This window comes from Parastagonospora nodorum, assembly GCF_000146915.1.
Source record: "Parastagonospora nodorum SN15 chromosome Unknown scaffold_8, whole genome shotgun sequence".
Taxonomy (NCBI): domain Eukaryota; kingdom Fungi; phylum Ascomycota; class Dothideomycetes; order Pleosporales; family Phaeosphaeriaceae; genus Parastagonospora; species Parastagonospora nodorum.
In genome coordinates, this window is record NW_001884556.1 from 1,127,833 (window position 1) to 1,146,463 (window position 18,631).

Here is an 18,631-nt window from a genome sequence, read left to right on the forward strand (position 1 = left end):
ACCAAGTGATAGTCTGTAGGTTTTCAAAGTGCTATTGATTTGACCAAAACGGTGATATGCTATGTATAGCTTTAGGCTATTAAAGTGGCTTCTACCTGTTTGCAGACATAGTCGACAACGAGATGTACCACCATTACAAACTTTCTTGAAGCAATGCAACCAAACTTGCGTCCGTGGATTTTGCATTGTCTAGGTAGGTATCTCTGTAACGTAAAGGGTGCGCTTCAAGTCGCTACAAGACAATGCTAAATACTGCTGTTTGTTTGCACTGCATATCACGGTTCTTGCCTTCGCTGATGCTTTCTTCCCATGGGTAGTATCATGCGAAGAGTAGTATATAGTACCGCGTGTACCCGAGATCCTCTTATGTAAGATGTGAGGTTATTTTGATGATTGAGGTAAGGACACAAATGCTCAATCTGCTGCTTGAAACTCGATCCCTATTAGTGGAGTTTCACGGCGTGCAATACGCACAGGATAAAATTGATACTCTGTGCATTACGCCGAAGCGCGCATTAGTTACGCCGCACCGCGCATTAGTTACGCCGCACCGCGCACCACGAACCGTACGTCGAACCGCGCATTTAGCTGGACCGCGCATTTCGCCGTGGCCTACAGAGTACGGTCTATGCCGTCTCGCTTCGAAAAGATTCTAAAGGTGTTGTCGGACAACCATTGGGTGAAGCTCCGAAGTCCCATATTGAGAGGACAGAACTTGAGCGATGAAGCGAAGTTCGAAATCGTCGAAACAGCGGTGAGCCAGGATACCTAGTGAATGGATTTGAATGTTCATGGAATATTCTTAGCGACGTATACCCGAAAGCTCCACCACCAGGCTCAAACATGGAGAAAAGCTTTTGCCCAGTGTTGCCAAGTGAGGAGAAGCGATGTGCTTATTAGGTATTTCCTCTCTTTCAAACCATGACAGTACCGTATGTAGAAACTCGTGGAAGCCTACGCGCTTCAGCCTTGTACTAAGGATCCCGAAGATTGGGGTACGGCCGTACGCTAGGATGAGTACACCCGCGAGGGATCCGGGCACATCTAAAGTGACTTATCTTTTCATTTATATTGGAGCTAAAATCTACCAGCAGGAGATGGATGTGGTTAGTATAAACTCATCCAGTCTTGTTAAGAAGAGCTTCACTCGACGAACATCTCCTCCATCATCATCTTCTTCCACAGCTCGAAACTTTGCCAAATAAGTGCTCTCCGACACCCCAACAACACCATCATGCAGATCCAAGCAATTGTTCTCCTCTTTGCCGCTACGGTCTCCGCCTGGGTAAGTTAGATCCTCTCGAAGAGCGTTTACAGAGGCTGACATTCGCAATCTCAGCAATGCTTCGACCACGACGAACATTTCACCACAAACCAGGCCCAGCTGGCTGAAGGCAGTGATCCCAACAACCAGTGGGGATACTGCCCAATCAAGACCGGATGTTGCGCGGATGGCAAGACATGGTACGCCTGCAAGAACGTAAGTTTTACCTCTCTTTTGAATATGCGAGTGGTACGCTGATGATTCGAAGAAATGTGCTGGTGGTGCAGCTTGCAGTGTTACTGGTGGCAAGACCTCTTGCTAGACTCATGAAGCAAGAAACATAGACTAGGTTGCGCATTTAGTTCCTCCCCATAATTACCATCTTCTATCGAACCACTTGATCGTCAAATGACTGTTCCATGACCACTAAAGCTCACTATACAAAACAATCAATCTCCGCTGCCACAGCGCACTGTCGCTGCATCGCCGACTAGACTGAAAAGCTCTCAACCCTCTCCCTTCACCCCCGTCATCATGACCACTACCAAAGCCCCACTGCATGGGGATTTACCCACATATGCGATATCATCATGCAAGATAGTGTTCCACAAGCTTGATAACCTCATTGGAAATACCGTATCGAAACACTTTTAGCATCTTCCCAGACCCCTTGTTCACACTTCACTGCTACCTCAATTCTGTATCCTTAGCTAGAAGATGACCGATAAAGCACCGCGTTTTGTCAACATCCGCAATTAGAGCTACTGTAACTAGAAGGCCTGCATACAGGGATATCAGGAACCAGTGTTGTAGAAGTGCAAAATGAACATTGGGTAAGAGCGGTAAGTCAGGGAGCAGAGCACACTGGCGGCCTCGTTCTCACTTTGGCCATGCTTATATTTGACGTCAATCATGCGACTAAGAATGGAATAAACACATGAATTGTTGAAGCTATTTACAAGGAACAAAATGGCAAACTCTTTCGAAGAAGTATCTTTGAACGTGCACCTATCGCTGCAGCGTCAACACACCAGGCCTGTACGGCAGCTTGCCATAATCTCCACCCGAGCTCGGCGCCCGTCCCTGGTAAAGTAGCTGCAGGTTACACGGATCAACAGTGAACGTCTGATCCGGGTTCTCACGGTACAAGTCACCATGGCTAATATCGTTCGTCCAAGTCGCACCACTGTTCGCCTTGCCAGCGAATGGGTTCTGCTCCGATGCTGCCTGTGGCGTCCAGCTGCCACTAAGACTCGTTGCAGTGAACGAACGGAAGTATCGGCCTTGCGAGCCAATTGCCTCGACGATCATGAGGTACTTCTGCTGGCCCTTGAGCGTGTACACTTGCACGGCTTCGAAGAGGTTGTTGGTGGTATCGCTCATTACGGTGACGTAGTTTGAGCCAAAGCTACCGGGGAAGTTTCCGATGGGCATGCTGGCCCTGTAGATTTTGCCGTTGTCGCCGCAGAAGAAGAGGTACATGTTGTTAGCATCCGCGATCAGGGTCTGATCGATTGGGCCGGTGCCCGAGTTCTGGATGCTTCCGGTGAAGAGCGGTTGTGCGGAAGACCAAGAACTGCCGTTCGATGGATCTTTGGATGTCTTGTATGAGAACGCTGTAGGTCCCCATTGATGAGCGAGGATCCAGGTTTGCTTGGGAGCAAAGTAGAAAAGCGTAGGTGCGACTGCGCCTGCGGTGCTGATTTGAGTTGCAGAGCCCATGTCTGACCAGTTGGAAAAGGGACTGAACATCATGGTGCCCCAGCTGCTGCCGGTATCGTGGTTTGTGGCATACACTAGTTTCTTGCCGTTGTAGTTAACCACGGTGAAGTCCTTCAGGGAGACCCATCCCGACTTGGGCTGCGCAAGCACACCGGTCGATGTCCAGCGGTAAGATGAAGGGAGGTCACATGTTTGTGCTGTAGCGAAAGATGAGCATGCTAGCAGAAGCGTAGCAGCTTTGAGAGAGCTGAACGATGGCATAGTGGTGAGATTTGAGACCGAAGGACTATTGCGCAGACCTGATGAATCTTTCACACAGACCCCAATAACTGTCTCATCGTCCCTATATACTACAAGTTTCACGATCGTACCTAGGCATGCTCAAGCAGCCGTGGGAAAGTTTCGGCTAATGTTTTCGTCTTGGTCAACTTGGCAGATCTAGTGTCTTTAATCTATTGACGATCTTGTCGCTATTGCACGTGGCCGTTGCACGGCATTCAATTCTCCGAAATGCGGGGAACCTATCAACACCCCTACAACCACGCCCGCTTGAATCAGCAATGCCGCCGGCAATCAAATTTCGTCCTACATGCATAGTGCGTGAAGAGAATCATGCACCAATAGGTTTACACGTTGTAACGCCACTTCACTCATCCGAGAACTCCGTGCTCAATCTATCGCTAGCCGCAAAAACTCATTGGAGGCTTCTACTTGAGGATGGAGCGAGGCTGTATATGCAAGAAGAAATTGAGAGGCAATAATTTGGTCACATGTAGCGAAACGAGAGGATAAAATCGGAGACCAACATTTCGGTGCGGCGAAATTTGCGAGCTAGAAAAGTGAAAACTTGGAATGACTCGCAAAGAAGCGCTATGTAGTACATATGCAGAAGGAGCGAAGGGATGCCCTGGGAGATGGAGGTTCTTTTCAGTTGAGAGACCATACAGACGTACGACTTACCGCGATACAAGAGAGCACGCTTGTACAGGATGTCATTCAATCCCTTGCGCAATTACCTAGATAGGCATGGTTTGTGGAGACCTCGGACGCTTGGTTTCGCCGTACAGACTACAGCTTATCAGCTAAGCAGGAACGCATACATGATCTTGCCGATCAGCCGACAGTCTGAAGCTATTGCATGTGCTACTACATGCTGCATCCTGGTCGCTTTCTGTAATAATTGACAACACATACCGAGGCTAGTCTATGAAACCATGTAACAAGTACCCGCCCCGTGAAGACGCTCTGAATAAGCACTGCCAACAAGTGTCTGGTTCGCAGACCGTTATCCTCCCAGACCTTCCTTTCTCTTTCATCGCTTGCGCGAGCACGGAATACGCCGCAAGACGAGCAGCCCAGTTACCATGAGTCCGCACCACAAATTTGTCCACAGGATGATCCAATATATCATCCCATGATTCAATTGAGTACACCCCCGCGAAAGACGCTTGTGTTTGCTCGTGTCGACAGGTTCGGTTAAGCACTGGCTTGAAATCGAAGTCGGTGCTGAGCGCGTCCAGTATGTTGATATCAGCGACCCAATTCCCACGGTCACGGACAGACATCACCGATTCGAGTATAGAGACCTGCGAGTCTCTTCCAACCTTGACGTTCGTGTCGTACATGGGCATGTGCAGCCCGGTAAAGGATAAATGCAAGGACGTTGCGCCAAAGCAGTCCTGTTTGGTTCCATCGAATTTGGGCATGGACACGGATGTAAATTCTAGGTCACGCATCATTGGACCTTGAGGTGGGTTCAGGAGGACAACCCCAGGCTTTCCAATGTTTCCAAGGATCCGTTTTAGGACATGAGGCTGGTGCCGCTTCAGAGGGTCACAGACTAGCTTTTTCAGCGTCAGATTGGGCAGTTTTAGTATCGCCAATCAATACGTATAATGCGGATAATGAACGAAAGAAAGTAAGAAGGGAGCGGGGCCAACACTGTAGCAGCTTGTCTGTAAAATAAGCTGATAAGAGCTCGAACGCCTCCCACAAATCGGGACGAGATTGAAACTAGGTGGGGGGTGCAAAGCGAAGAAATATTCCAGTGACTCACCTGTGCTGGAACATATATGGAATCACCAGTAGACACAGCGATAACCTGATCCAGATCTTCCGGGTCTAAATCGCAAGAGCCTGAGTCAAAATACGATACGATTGCCAGAGCGAGCTTTCGCCGCGTAGCTCCTCGATGCAATGAGCTCCAGTTATACCATTTCGACTCCAACAACGGCTTTTCGAAACATTTGAGTGAGACAGTGGCCCCAGATAATTTCTCGTAGATACCGTCGACTGTTGACAATGCGCCGAGCATGTTGGCCACTGAACTAGGAAAGCCGTGTTTCATGACATGGCTCATGATCTTTGTGTGTGAAAGCAAGCCTTTTTTGTGGCAGTGTACAAAGTCGTCGACATGAAAACTCGACTGCACGATTGGTTTCGAGCCTTCTCTGACGAACACGGCCGCTGTCTCCATATCTCCGAAGACCCAGGAATATTTGCATTGGGCAGTGCTAGACATGTCTGTTAACATGAGATCAAATCCGTTTCTGCGCAGGTGGTTTGCATTCAGAGTGTGAATGCGCTCCGTGAGAGGTATTGCATGACTTCCCTCGTTCACCCAACGATGTTGCATTCTTGACAGCTTCTCGTCCGTATCTCCAGTATTTTCATTAGTGATGAAACGAAACCTATGGTCCCATGTTGGTGACACGGTCGCGTAGGCGTAGCAGGATTGGTTGTGGTTGCTCAAGTCGTCGTCATCCTCCATCTCCGCATCCGCCGAGTCTGAATGTCGGCCACCAGAATGCTTCGCCTTGCGCTTCCGTGACACACCTGATTTGTATTGGATGAGGTAATCTGCGCACCGTATCGTAGGATCTCTTTGCAATTTGTGACGTAAGAGCTCAATGAGTGACTCAACCTCGAGGCCTGTAACACCTGTGAGGACGTTGGCATCAAGAAGCCCAAGATATCGAGGATCACCGGTGATGTATCCGCCATCCTGTTTTCGGTTGTGGCCTGCTTCGAATTGAATTGGTCCGATGAATAATTCCGATCGACGCCTTCCGAGTTGGAAAATTCGCTCAGCTCCCGCTGCGTCCACTTCACTTGCTCCTAGGTAATCCTTTGCAGTTCTTCCCAGTAGAGCCACCCATTCGTAACGGCCCGCAACCGCATTTGCTTCATCGAAGCTCATGTGAACCAAGGCGAAGAACTTCATAGTGGACAGCGTATCCTGGGAAGGAATCTGCCATCTGTTGGTAATCGCGCCGATGACCCCATACATGAACTCCTGAAATGAGCATCTTGTAGGGTCTTCCTGTATCCTACCTTCTGTTCTGACGGGCTTACCGTAGTGACGTAAATGGGCTAGAGACAGGCACCAGTACACCAACGTGTCTTTTGTTTTGATAGAAGAGGAAAGGCCGATACTGAGCTCCCCGCCTGGTTTTACTAGTCGGTCGTCCATATTGACGCGAAAATTTTGTCCGCCAAATACTACGAGAGGGGGATAGAGATGCCACGCAGATAGGCCAAGAATGACCGATCCATCCTGAACCGCTTGAGGTCTGCCGCAGACAAGATCTTCCATCATGTTGAGCGCATTCTTCCAGGCTTCGATCACACTCGGATATACCTTAGTCTGCTCGTTGACAGCGAGATTGAGATCTTTGAGCAAGGTGTGCAACTGCCGAGACTCATTCCGTTTCACTTCATCTGCAGTACGTAGCCAAGCGCGAGCACTGGAGTCCCAGTCGGCGAGTTGTTGCTTCGATATCGGGTTTTGAGCGGCTGCTGACGCGAGAGAAAATTGCACATTCTCGCCACGGTCGAACCTGCCCGCAATATCCAATCTCCGTTCCTTCTCCAGTTCGACCCAGATTGATACCGCTTCGCTAGCCTCGAATATTCGAGCGAGCATACACGCAAGAAGATGCACATGTAAGGAAGCATTTGACGACGTGGCGGCTGCCCATATCGTAGTTCCATCAACGCCTGAGTGTGCTCCGAAAATGGAATCCTTATAATGTGACGAAATTTGATCGTTTGCGATCGTAGATATCTCCGAGACACGAGTGCCGTAAGCCTTGATGAGATTCGGTGTATGCGGACAGACGCCATCAAATAAGGTACCGAGTCGACGAGCAGTCACATGAGTGGATCCCGATTCTGCCTCTGATTTCTTCGCAGTGGGGAGCAGAGATCCTAGTTGCGTGTACTCTTGTGGAGCTTCGATTTTGACGAGAGTGAAATCGAAATTGATGTTTGCCGCGGCCAAAGTGACTTCGCTGGTGGCTGCCGTGAGAGCAGCCTGGAGGCGACCGAACGACATGACAGCTTACCAAAGTGCTGCCGAGAATACCCTTTCTGCCTATATCAAATGTTGGGACGGGCCAGACAGTGAGTATAGAAGCCTCGCTTTGCGCGTATAGAGAATGACGGATACGAAAGAAAAGAAGTGCACACTAAGTAGCAGAGAAAGTTCAGTCATGTGGCAGGAGCCTGAAGCCACTTACATGTTGAAGAGCGCATTGCCACAGCACAAGGCTACTGAAAAGATGCTGACGCATCACCAATCAAGCTGGTTATTATTTCGGTTACGCTTCCTCGCGGGTCCTGCGCGTACATGCAAGCGCTAGTACAGCCTGCATATCTGCAGACGATGACCTCCTTCAAGCCCCCGCAAAATACGCATTCATTTCCATACCGAGCACCAATCTCTCCATCAAATTCTCTTCCGCCGTTCCGTTCCCACTTCCATATCCTTTCTTCCCCGTCAAACTTCTACACACACTTAAAAACACCCGAATCTTCCCTCTCAGCTTGTCGTACACTTCTTTGACAGTCTCATCGACTTTCGCACCTGGCTGCTGCATCTTCGCAAATAGCAAGATGTGGTCGAATATTTCATCGACGAGCGCTAAAATTTTGCGCTGGCGTCTGCGCAGAAAGAGCGAGAACATGATTGTGTCAAGGCATTTGTCGTGCGCGTCTCGTAGGGATGCGATGCCTTCTGTCACGCGTGTGCCGTATTCGCCGGCTGCGTCCTCTTCGTTGATGCGTGTTTCGAGGGTGGAGACGAAGCTATCGAACTCTTGCCAGTGACCGGCGATGCCGCTCTGGAACACATAGCCGGCGAACATGGTGACAAAGTGATGCGCTTCCAGTTTCAACTGGCGCGATTCGAGGTCGTTGAAGCGATGTGGGAGATGTGAGATTACGAAAAGCATGCGCAATAGTCGCAGTAAGAACTTGAACACGAGATCGTACTTGTCCAGAGCTTCGGTGGTAATGATGAGGTTGAGTGGTGTGGGTGGAACGTATTGGAGGCGGAGGAAGTCAAGTGCGGATAGTGCGTCAGGATCCATGACCTTTTCCTGCTCTGCTTCGGTAAGATTTCGGATGGCGAAATTGAGCTGACCTGGGAGCTCGTCATTATCCCTGCCGCTTATGGTTGTGTTGGCCTGGGCTACCTCGCCAGTCTTCAGCAGAGACTGATACAGCGAAGAAGAGTAGTAGCTTTCGCTCAAGACACCACGAAGAGCTAGGCGAAGTTCTGAGCTTGCAGGTGGCCATGACGTGCGTGAACCCAGTTGTAAGCCCATATGCACACCACTACGCATTTGACCCTTGTGACGTTCTGCACTTTCTCGCTCGGGGTCAAACAGTGCTGTGGCAAGCAGTGACGAAAACACACCGTCACCGATCAGGTGATACTGGCGCTGTAGTGTGAGGTGATGGCGTAACTGATGCGACCGGAAGAATAATCGAAGTGTTGCCGCATTGACAAGTTTTGCTTGCGCAACAATCAACGGCCGGAATGAAAGCGAAGATGTTAAGGATAATGGAGGGGAGAATCCGCCATATGATCGAGGCTCCCCTCCATTGAGTAGATCTTCCATCACAAGCTGTACTTCGTCCGGCAATGAACTTGTAAGATGTTGTGGTGGTGCATCTAGTTCTCGGATAGATTGCTCGAAGTACGTTTCCAGATCACCGGTTTGTCGTTCTTCAGTCAGCGCTTGATCCTCTTTGCGACTACGCACTGGCAGGTTGTTGACTGCCGAACCACTGCTGTACGCCAACAAAGACGTTCGAAGTCGATGCTCATACTGCTTTGCTTTGTTTGAGATCGCTTCAATGTCCTGCCAGCCAAACGCCCACTGGAACTTCGGAGGTGAGATTTCAGCATCGTGTAGCCTGACCAATGGATGTCCGGGATGTTGTGTCTTGAGAAAGCGAAGACTTTGTCCTGTTTCGAAGGCCATGTTGCCATCCTCCGGCAAGATGAACCTGGGCATCATCTCTGACCGGTATACGTACTCAGGCTGGTCCTCGTTCAGCGGGTTGGGCTCAAGGGTAACAAAACTATCTCTGGATGTAACGGGTATCGTCTCCTGCTCTTTCATCGTGCCAATCCATTCGGCCAAGAGCTCAAGGCTGGGCTTAGCCACTTCACACATTATGCGACTGGACAGCTGTCGAATGTCTGTATCACCGTCTTCGAGCTCCAGTAAACGGTGGTGTAAGATGGATGCTAATTGCTCGTTGGTCTTTGCGTGCTGGGTTGCATCTACCATGCGTGCGACATGTAACAGAACCTCGCGAGGCTTTGAGAACTGATGTTGCAGCTGAATGAGAGACCTAATCTTGCTGGAATATTTGCCCAATTGCTCCTCTAAAGTGTAAAGAACGCTCGAGACTGTGGTAGCCAGTGCAACCCTTGCTGGGATAGACGTTGCGGACGCAAAAGTTTTGGCAGCAAAAGACCGTAGGTACAGGAATGTGTTGCCAGTGTGTATGAATCGAGTTACCAAGCTCTGCGCGGCAACAGGGCTAAGACCAGATGTCCTCCCTTGAGGCACGGTTGGCTCGAAGGATTTGAGCTTGGTGTTGAAATCGAACAAGATAGAGGAACGCCCAAGGCCCAAATTCCACAGTGATTGCAAGAACACATGACCTTTGAGGACTCGTCCTGCGCTAAGTTTGGTATCATCTGCCTGCAGCGCGGCATCGAAGACCTCTGGGCCAGATTCTGTGATGTACGCTGTGCGCCTCTCGACATGCTGGGAGTTTTGAAATCCTTCCCATGTATGGAATAAAACATCCTTGTTCGCAGGCCCTAGTTCAAGTGCGACCTGCCATATGTCCTCCTCTGGTTCTATGCATGGCGATTCTAACGATATAGAGGATGCATCGAGGTTATCGAGCTCCGGAAGAGGGCCAAATTCGAACGTGTCGAGATCGGGCAGTCGCAATTCGCGATCCAGTTCATGCTTGGGCGCGTACGGGTGGTCAAATTTGATTGAAGCGACTGTTTATGGTCAGTGGTGGTGACGCGTTGAAGATGCATACACGCGACGAACTCACTGTCTAGCTGTAGTGGCGCGAATAGTGCCGACTCATGTAGAGCTGAGTCAGCAAATAGTGTAGACTGCTTCCACAGCTGGTCACTAGAGAAGACATCATCTACGAATGCTTCACCATCCATCATCGTGGAGGCGTGGGGTGGGGAGTCGTGGTGGGGTATGACGCCAAACTTTCGGCTCAGCCCTACGCGGACCCTGGCGCGCCGTCGCGACTTCCTGCAGCGCGTTCGAGCCTTGCTCGTATCACTCTTCACTCCGCCAATTCACATCATTTGCCATCCATAATGCCTCCGCGAAAGAAAGCGAAAGCTAGCGCAGCTTCCACGCCACTTGGAGACACTCAGCCACAAACGCCACAAGCTTCGGGGCCAACACAGTCGCAAGATGAGCTGTTGAACGAACCATGGGCCGACGAGCAGGAAACACAGCTCTTCAAGAGCATGATGAAGTGGAAACCAACAGGTATAATCCCGCATCCGCGCATTGAAATGAACCTCAACTGACTGATTTTAGGTCTCCACAAGCACTTTCGCATGATTAGCATACACAATGACATGCGTTCACATGGCTTCGTGACGGAGGACGCGCCACACACGCGCATACCCGGCATCTGGAAGAAGTTGAACCAATTGTACGAGCTGGATGCCCTCGACGAGCGTGAGAACCAGTATGCTTTTTCAGAGGACCCAGACCCCGACGACCCCGACGAGGCGGTTAACATACCCGACTTCGAGCTCCCAGAAGACGAGTTTGGCGAACTCATGTGGCAGAAGCGCTTCCATCGCGAAGATTCTGCTGCAGCCTCCTCACCTGCCGTTACGTCCATCGAGGATGACAAGACAATGTACCATCCCGGCGTCGGTCTGCTGAAAGACCGGCCAGGCAGCGCACGCTCTCAGAAGGCCGAGACACCTGCAGAGGCGACACCTACACCGAAGAATGCGAAGACGACACGAGCGAGCAGGGCAACCGTGAAGAGTGCAAAGGGTACTAAATCGGGTACTAGTGCTACGAGGAATAGCAAGGCTCAATCGACAGTGTCTGAGTCTGCCGAAGACGAGGAGGAAGAGGAAGAGGAGGAGGAATCAAATGCGGAGTCAGAAGAGGATAGTGCGCCAACGACAAGACGAACAAATCGCAGCCGGGCGCCGAAACAGCCACCCAAGCGCACACGGAAGCGATGAGGAGGATCGAGTATCACTTTCACCTAGGCGTTCATTCTTAAGATACCCCGAATAGTCATAGCTATACAACTCCTTCCAGCATCACGTCTCAAATTCTTCGGACTCGGCATATTGCTCCGCTTCTCTACGCTGCACATTCATCTACCTTACCTTAATCCTAAGGGTCTTTTCATCGAAAGTGTTAGGGATATCCGCGTTTGTGGGTCTGTGGGAATCTTTGACGGTGATGCGTACAGCATGGTTCATCTACTTCTCAATTTCAGTTTCAGACACCTGCACATTATCATCGATGATCTCTCAGATGATTGGCATTACGACAGACAATTCTCAACTACTCAATTCTTCGCAAAAGGTCGGGTTCTGCAAAAGCTAGGTGAAAAAGACCTGGGTGAAAAGTATCATGTGAAAGAACCCGAATGAAACCCCCAGCGAGCAAAAAAAAAGAACCGCAAGGATGTACGAATTGTTGCCGAACCGCGCGGGTGGTACCATAGGATCAATGACGTAAGTACAAATGAACTACCACCACAACTACATCTGACAACACTTCCTCCGCATATTCTAATCTTGTCCTCATAACGATTAACCACCCATCACCCCCGAAATGTCATCCCTCAAAATCCTCGCCAATTACGGCGTAACCGCATTCCTTCTCAGCACCGGCCTCCTCATGCTTCTAAGTCCCACCACCATGGCCGCACTCTTCGGCATGCCCGTCGAAGACGATACATTCGCAGCGGGCTTCGTGCAGTGCATGGGCGGGCGCAATCTGACGTTTGGAATCATTGCGGGGATTTTCTTGCAGCGCCGAGATCTGAGGGCTGTCGCGACAATGGCGAGTATGCTGGCGCTTGATGGTGTGGTGGATGGGTTGGTGACGTTCAAGTATGCGGGTGTTGGGGCAGCGTTGCCGCATTTTGGGGCGGCGGCGGTTATTCCATTTGTTAGTGCTTGGATGTCGAGTTAGGTATGTGAGATTGGAGGGATGGGGGTGAGATTCGGCGTGCTGACGGTTGTAGATATGGCAGCGACGGCAAGGCGGAAACTATTCTTGTATGATGTATATTTATCTTGAGAAGACGCAGATGATAATTCCGCGTAGCATCACACCTATATATGAGATCGTAATGGCGTGATGGCGGTATGAAGCCATCTTCGAAGTCGGGATCGAACAGCATCTCAGGGCAGAACGAGAGTGATACATCCAGATATTCCAAGCTTTCCGAGCACGCGAGCCAGGGCACATGCAACCATCCTCTACCTAGCTTTGTGATTGACAGCGATACGCGTGTGAGAAGTTTGAAGCCAAAGAATGGGCGCAGCGTAGTATCCACCGCACAGTAAGGCGCACGATTGCCGAACAATGGCATCTCAAAGCTTTTCAGCCACAGATGCGCTTCCTCTATCGCTTCGAAAATACGAGGGAAGATTCAGTCGTTCTCCTCCCGTACACCTAACCAAGAATGCTCGCCTTTTTGAAGAGGATATCCACCACTTTCAAGGCGATCGTCCAAGGAAGATACTGTCCAATTGGGCCACGTTCCATCCAGGAACTTGGGTGAAATAGGCTAGTATATAATCCTCTCTACCCAGCTGACACCTCGCAGCAGGTGTGTGAGGTAGCGCACAAAGGAAGTTTCCTTGTCCATTTCGTCTCGGTCAGCTCCGCATCTTGCACTGGTGCCCAGTGGTACTAGTCCCAATTCCATGCCGTAAAGTGATAAGGCTTGCATTCTGTTACCCCATTTCGTTTGACCAATGGCTTCCAGCTTGGGAATGCGGTGGTTATGCCAGACAAACGGGGTCTCTTCCAGAGCCCACATAAAGCGCTGTTTGAGCCTGGCAGAACCATTCTAACGGCGCTGTACGAGGCGGAAGTTCAGGATAGCTTGACGCGTACTCGCATTCAGGATCGCAAATCGTGCGGTATCGGGAAAGTCCTGTTCAACGAGATTTATGAAGACTCAATCGAGAAATTCTTGGACTCCATATTCAGTACCAGGGATAGTGTGGGCGCGGATTCTTACGAGTATAGGCAGGTAAAAGACTTCAACGCGTGGTATATGTCCTATTGTGTGACTGCGTTTGTGGTGGTGGGGGCATGTGAATGTATGTGTCAAGTCTGCTGATGAAGGGACAGTATTCACATATTGTCACACACGTTACCATATGACGCATGCTAGACTCAAATATAACCGTGCGCAACAGCATTGGACTGAGCGAAATATTATCCCGGAGACCAGCGCAAATGTATGGAGGCATCTACTGCGTATGATTGAGGCGTTGTGAGGTACTACAGGGTACTATCTACGCATCAGACACACTCCAAGATGTCATGTGTACCTCCTGGTTGCAGCTTCAGGTTCGTTGTTTACGGTCCCCGATTCGGCGTGGGAATATTCAGCACCCTGTTTATGTTGAAGTCTGATGAGTGACAATCACGCACATCGAGTTGACTATGAAGTGAGAGGGCTTCTCGGGTATGAATTGAATTGAATATGTAGACATGGTCTCTCATAACACACCTACGTCACTCTAATCACTATGGAGATGCTACCACTCGAAATATTTGACCCGATAATCGCCTACGTCAAAGAGAGCGAATACCGAAAATCCGAGCGCTTCCTGGGACTCCTCGTAGCTTCCAAAAAGAGTATACTCAATGCCTTTAGTTTCCCTGCTTCGAAGTGTTTGAAGAGGATGAAGAGCCAATGGAAGCTGAGCACTGAGAACGTCACACGAGCGCTAGCGTAACAGGTCCAACTCTTTCAATCTGCTCTCGTACAACCAACTGCTCCAATCAGTCGTTCAATTAAATTAGCACCAGCATATTTGATCATGCTTTTCCAGGCCAATCCAATCATGCCAGAGGCGCAAACGCTAGTTGACGTTGGAAGCCCTTGAATGTAGGGGGTGATACTGGCGCATGCTTGGACTTGTCGAGTGTTCAATCGCCAGTGTCGTCGTACGCGCGCGAACTACAAATTTCCCAGGTCACGAGCTTCCACTTCACTTGGACCCCGACAACCGATTCCCGTTTGCGCGCTAGCCTCAAAGACAACTTTGACGACTGCGCACTGCCGCCACCCCGCTTGACATACACTTACTTTCTGGTATACAGCGACTCTCCATTTACAACTATCACCCTCCGACTTCCACTTGTCATAACTACTGTTGATTACCCTCACAAATCGCTACCCACACGGCAAGACAACAACATGAAGCTCATCATTGCTACTCTTCTGGCTCTCACCGCCCTCGCCGCTGCGGACATCAGCTGCGACCTGTGCAAGAACCACTACCAGTACTGCCTTGACGTAAGTGCAAATACAACAAACACTTCATATTTGCTAACGATACGACAGAATGGAGTGGTTCCTGGTATCGACAAGGAGGCCCAGATCTGTGCCGAGCATGTCTGCTTCCAGAACCCCGAGGTGAGTGGATATGTATCCCGCATATGGTCTCCTAGAGCTGATATGTGACAGTGCCGTAGATGCGGTGACGAGCTCGGAAAATGTCCTGACAACTCGTGTTACCACAAGGGCTGCGGAAATCATGACTGTGCGCCCTAGGGCCAGTCCTCGAGGTCTCGTTGACAGTAAAGGCGCGATTCACACATTAGCTCACACTTAATGCTGAAGCATCTCGAGAGACCTTCGGAGAGATACCGGGAATATTCGAGATAATTCTGGAAGGCTGGATGGTCATACTACGAATGGATAATGAATCTTGACTCTCCGTCTTACAAATTACTTGCCTTATCCACGCCAGCCCACTCACCAGCTTCTACCCTGACAATTATCTTCTTCAGCGTCTCAGCGGCCCATGCCATATCCGCCATCTCGAGGTACACTTGGCCGCTCAGTCGGGCCCACCAAGCGCCTCCATGGAACATGGTCTGGAGAAATGTCCCATGGTCATCGAGGGAAGTCTTGTGCATCCAATCCCTGACTTCGCCGCCGACATCAGCTTCCTCGATACCTGCTGCTGCCGCATATTCTTTCGCTTTTGCCACAGCAATCGGCAAGCGAATGTTTGCGAGACAGCAATCTGCTCCCAGCGTCCCTGTCTTGTTTTCCATAACTTCCGTGCCCAATTCTTTCGCGACAAGCTTAGCTCCCTCTCGCGCCAGCGTCTGGCAGTACTTCATAATCACGTCCTCGCCACCCAGCTTTTCGCGCCACGCGAGTGCCGCAGGGACGCAGAGATATGGCGCGTTGTCAATCGTGCCGACGAACTCGAAGTTTGCAACATGTGCATTCTGCGAAGTATTTGGGAAACCCGATTTTGGAAACGGCGAACCGATGGTCGAGTTTCGTGGCGCGAAACCGTGAGACGTGGGCAGTGTGCTGCGTATGAGGTGCTGATTGCGCACAGGCACGTAGAAGATGGCGTTGCCGCGGGGGACGTGGAGCCATCTGAACCACCTCTGATCAGCACTTAATCAGAGATAGGGAAAAAGTGAGTAATACCTACTTGTGGCAATTACTAACGAAGAAGTCTGGGTCCAGCTTCTCCAGATCTAGCTTGATGTGTCCGACCCCATGCGCGCCATCGATGCAGCTCAATACACCCAACTCTTTACACGCGGCTGTCAGCCGCTCAAATGGCACCCTGACACCGGGCATGCTGACGATCGTGTCGAAGATTGCGATTTTCACTTTCCCGCCGGTTTTCTCGACGTCAGCAACTTTCGATCTGAACTCTGCAACGAGCCAGTCATCTTCCACGGGGTACGCGTAGGTTATCTTGACAGACTTGGCTGGCGTGGTTTCGGTGATATACGCCACCGTCTTCTCGCATGCGCCATATATGGTTGCGAAGTAGAGGATGTGGTCACCGGGCTGGAAGTCTAAGTTGCGCAAGACCGTATTGATACCAGTTGTGGCATTGGGTACGAAGACCACGGTGTCTGAAGGGGCGTTGAGGACCTGGAGTATGATGAGTGTTGGTGCAAGTAGATTTAGAACGAGGGTTCGCACTTTAGTCACTGCTTCGCGAGACTCATTGATAAGTTTGGGGTATTCGTAGCGGATGAAGGAGTCGGGGCGCGCTTCGACTTCATCTTGGAAATGACGGAGTTGATCGCGAACGGCTTTGGGGTAAGTGCCGAAGGAACCTGGGATGTTAGAGGTGTGTTTCTGATGTTAAGAGATGGTGAATTTCGGTGAAGAGCCCGACTTCCTTGAAGCTTGGACGGCTGAACACCGCAGTGTATAATTGCAAAGGGTGGAGAGTCCTGACCAATGGCTTTATGAAAATAAAGGAAAGGAGGCCGGCTTACCATGATTCAAGTTCAGATAACCCTTCTGGAACAAGAATTCCTTCTCCCTCAACTCCTTTCCAAACTTGACTCCATCCTTCGTTCGGACGTCCAGAGCAGAAATCGATGTCATGATTGGAAAATTGTCTATAACAAGAATTGAAATACAGCAGATGCTAGAACCCTCTTCATATACTCCCAATTGATGAATGACTCAAACGCCAGCCTCAGGCTATGAGTCGTCCCAAGCGATTCCAGTGGACATGATTACGCATGTGAGAGATAGGGCGTGGTGTTCAGTCATACTGGAGCCAACCAGACGCGCAGAAATACGGCTACAGCCGGCGCCGGCTCCACCAGAGTTATTAGTCACCATAGTCACGGCATTTGCAAGCGTACCAATGTTCTCTGACTTGCATTCTTGATTTTTCTTTGTTTTTGTACGTACACTAATCTTCCTAACTTCTCACTTTACGGACCAGAAAAGACTCATCTCCATCGCCTGGATGACAAGATGTGGGTGTGAATTATGTACAATATGTAGTAGAATAAAAAAGAGAAGGGGGGTATCCCGAAAGCGAAAGTACTCTTCGTGTAGATTCATTTTCTCAGACAGGCAAAAGCAGCGCTTATTGAATAACGATATTGACACAAACTTAGATTGCAAATATTAGATGGTGCGCACACCACGGGCCGCCTCTGTCCTTACACGTCTTCGGTACTGCTCACGGAATTGGATGCGGCCGTATGTTCCTCCGCCAACTACGAGGAAAAATAGACCAGCCCAGATGGTGGTGATTGTTACACCAATGGGAGAGATTTCAATGGACTGTCCTGGTACGACGAAGGGCGCAGCGGACTGGACGGCTGACGAGGCGGCCGCGGCTGCGTTGGGGTCGACATTGGTTGGGCCGTTGGCTGAGGTTGAGAATACACCGTTAACAAAAGATGCGTCTCCAGATGAAAGGGTCGTCTCGACGTCTCGGCCAGTGACGGGGTTACGCGCTGCGAGATCGATTTGGGGAATTAGGAGCGGCTTGAGGGACTCCCTGATGAGGTATTAGTTATGATGAGAATTGAGATCACGATAGAGATATGCTTACACGTTCATCGCGGAACCCATCAAGTTGCTGTTGACCCGGCCAACATACATAAGCACCTTCAATTCCGTCATGGTGTTGATGTTCTGCCTCTCGACCAACAATCCATCACTGACTTCCCTTCGCACCGGTGGGTAGCCAATGTCGCGTTTCGAGAAGTTACCGGCCATGTTTTGCACGGTGGCGCCGAGGTAGGAAAGTGTCATGCTGACATCGGCAGCGGTGACACCAAGCCAAGGATCGATGGGAGCAGACACATTGTACATGCGTAGCTCAGCCTGGAAGACACCTGTTGAGTTGTCGAGGAACGGAAGGTTGTAGCAGACGACAATGCCACTTGGATTCGATGCTTGTCCATTGAGATTGCTGAGCGTATCCATGCATGCTTTCTTCGTCTCCTCCTCCCATCTCGCTAGATCCGCGCCGGATGCGTCTCCAGATGCTGGCGATATCGATGACAAAGGCGCGGTGTCGGCTGGACTCGGGTCTTGTCGTCGGGTAAGACTTGCGATGCGCTCGGCGTCTCCCAGCAGGCCCCTTTCCACATCTTTGTTCCGTTGAAGAAGAGTGTTGACATCCCGAAGCTTGATGGCGGTTGCGTGTCCGGCAGCAAGTAGTCCACCGATCAAGGCAGTTCTGAAGAACATTTTGTATTAGTGTCGACCTGCGTTATTAAAGGGATAGTGGGAAGGCTGCGTGGCTGCACAGCAGCTTGCTAGAAG

At 50.4% G+C, this 18,631-nt stretch overlaps 11 protein-coding genes across 11 annotated transcripts; 5 read left to right on the forward strand and 6 right to left on the reverse strand.

Moving 5' to 3' along the window:
• Window positions 1–1,234: 1,234 nt before the first annotated feature.
• Window positions 1,235–2,023, forward strand: SNOG_05982 (hypothetical protein; the record flags this gene model as incomplete). Its single annotated transcript, XM_001796318.1, has 3 exons — window positions 1,235–1,285; window positions 1,340–1,480; window positions 1,979–2,023. 3 exons carry the CDS (start codon window positions 1,235–1,237, stop codon window positions 2,021–2,023), a joined length of 237 nt encoding a protein of 78 aa, XP_001796370.1.
• Window positions 2,024–2,187: 164 nt separating this feature from the next.
• On the reverse strand, window positions 2,188–3,247 carry SNOG_05983 (hypothetical protein; the record flags this gene model as incomplete). Its single annotated transcript, XM_001796319.1, has 1 exon — window positions 2,188–3,247. One exon carries the CDS (start codon window positions 3,245–3,247, stop codon window positions 2,273–2,275), a length of 975 nt encoding a protein of 324 aa, XP_001796371.1. The 3' UTR covers window positions 2,188–2,272.
• A 755-nt stretch (window positions 3,248–4,002) lies between these two features.
• On the reverse strand, window positions 4,003–7,322 carry SNOG_05984 (hypothetical protein; the record flags this gene model as incomplete). Its single annotated transcript, XM_001796320.1, has 3 exons — window positions 4,003–4,054; window positions 4,286–4,830; window positions 5,043–7,322. 3 exons carry the CDS (start codon window positions 7,320–7,322, stop codon window positions 4,003–4,005), a joined length of 2,877 nt encoding a protein of 958 aa, XP_001796372.1.
• A 340-nt stretch (window positions 7,323–7,662) lies between these two features.
• SNOG_05985 (hypothetical protein) lies at window positions 7,663–10,484 on the reverse strand (the record flags this gene model as incomplete). The annotated part of the gene is made up of 4 exons (XM_001796321.1): window positions 7,663–8,534; window positions 8,604–8,712; window positions 9,037–10,304; window positions 10,346–10,484. 4 exons carry the CDS (start codon window positions 10,482–10,484, stop codon window positions 7,663–7,665), a joined length of 2,388 nt encoding a protein of 795 aa, XP_001796373.1.
• Window positions 10,485–10,643: 159 nt separating this feature from the next.
• On the forward strand, window positions 10,644–11,543 carry SNOG_05986 (hypothetical protein; the record flags this gene model as incomplete). The annotated part of the gene is made up of 2 exons (XM_001796322.1): window positions 10,644–10,821; window positions 10,873–11,543. The coding sequence occupies 2 exons, from the start codon at window positions 10,644–10,646 to the stop codon at window positions 11,541–11,543; spliced, it is 849 nt and encodes a 282-aa protein (XP_001796374.1).
• A 604-nt stretch (window positions 11,544–12,147) lies between these two features.
• On the forward strand, window positions 12,148–12,602 carry SNOG_05987 (hypothetical protein; the record flags this gene model as incomplete). The annotated part of the gene is made up of 2 exons (XM_001796323.1): window positions 12,148–12,428; window positions 12,563–12,602. 2 exons carry the CDS (start codon window positions 12,148–12,150, stop codon window positions 12,600–12,602), a joined length of 321 nt encoding a protein of 106 aa, XP_001796375.1.
• Window positions 12,603–13,914: 1,312 nt separating this feature from the next.
• Window positions 13,915–14,051, reverse strand: SNOG_05988 (hypothetical protein; the record flags this gene model as incomplete). The annotated part of the gene is made up of 2 exons (XM_001796324.1): window positions 13,915–13,951; window positions 13,990–14,051. The coding sequence occupies 2 exons, from the start codon at window positions 14,049–14,051 to the stop codon at window positions 13,915–13,917; spliced, it is 99 nt and encodes a 32-aa protein (XP_001796376.1).
• Window positions 14,052–14,087: 36 nt separating this feature from the next.
• SNOG_05989 (hypothetical protein) lies at window positions 14,088–14,272 on the forward strand (the record flags this gene model as incomplete). Its single annotated transcript, XM_001796325.1, has 2 exons — window positions 14,088–14,180; window positions 14,216–14,272. The coding sequence occupies 2 exons, from the start codon at window positions 14,088–14,090 to the stop codon at window positions 14,270–14,272; spliced, it is 150 nt and encodes a 49-aa protein (XP_001796377.1).
• Window positions 14,273–14,761: 489 nt separating this feature from the next.
• On the forward strand, window positions 14,762–15,028 carry SNOG_05990 (hypothetical protein; the record flags this gene model as incomplete). Its single annotated transcript, XM_001796326.1, has 2 exons — window positions 14,762–14,860; window positions 14,909–15,028. 2 exons carry the CDS (start codon window positions 14,762–14,764, stop codon window positions 15,026–15,028), a joined length of 219 nt encoding a protein of 72 aa, XP_001796378.1.
• Window positions 15,029–15,288: 260 nt separating this feature from the next.
• Window positions 15,289–16,942, reverse strand: SNOG_05991 (hypothetical protein; the record flags this gene model as incomplete). The annotated part of the gene is made up of 3 exons (XM_001796327.1): window positions 15,289–15,964; window positions 16,023–16,665; window positions 16,831–16,942. The coding sequence occupies 3 exons, from the start codon at window positions 16,940–16,942 to the stop codon at window positions 15,289–15,291; spliced, it is 1,431 nt and encodes a 476-aa protein (XP_001796379.1).
• A 537-nt stretch (window positions 16,943–17,479) lies between these two features.
• SNOG_05992 (hypothetical protein) lies at window positions 17,480–18,556 on the reverse strand (the record flags this gene model as incomplete). Its single annotated transcript, XM_001796328.1, has 2 exons — window positions 17,480–17,858; window positions 17,913–18,556. 2 exons carry the CDS (start codon window positions 18,554–18,556, stop codon window positions 17,480–17,482), a joined length of 1,023 nt encoding a protein of 340 aa, XP_001796380.1.
• Window positions 18,557–18,631: the final 75 nt, after the last annotated feature.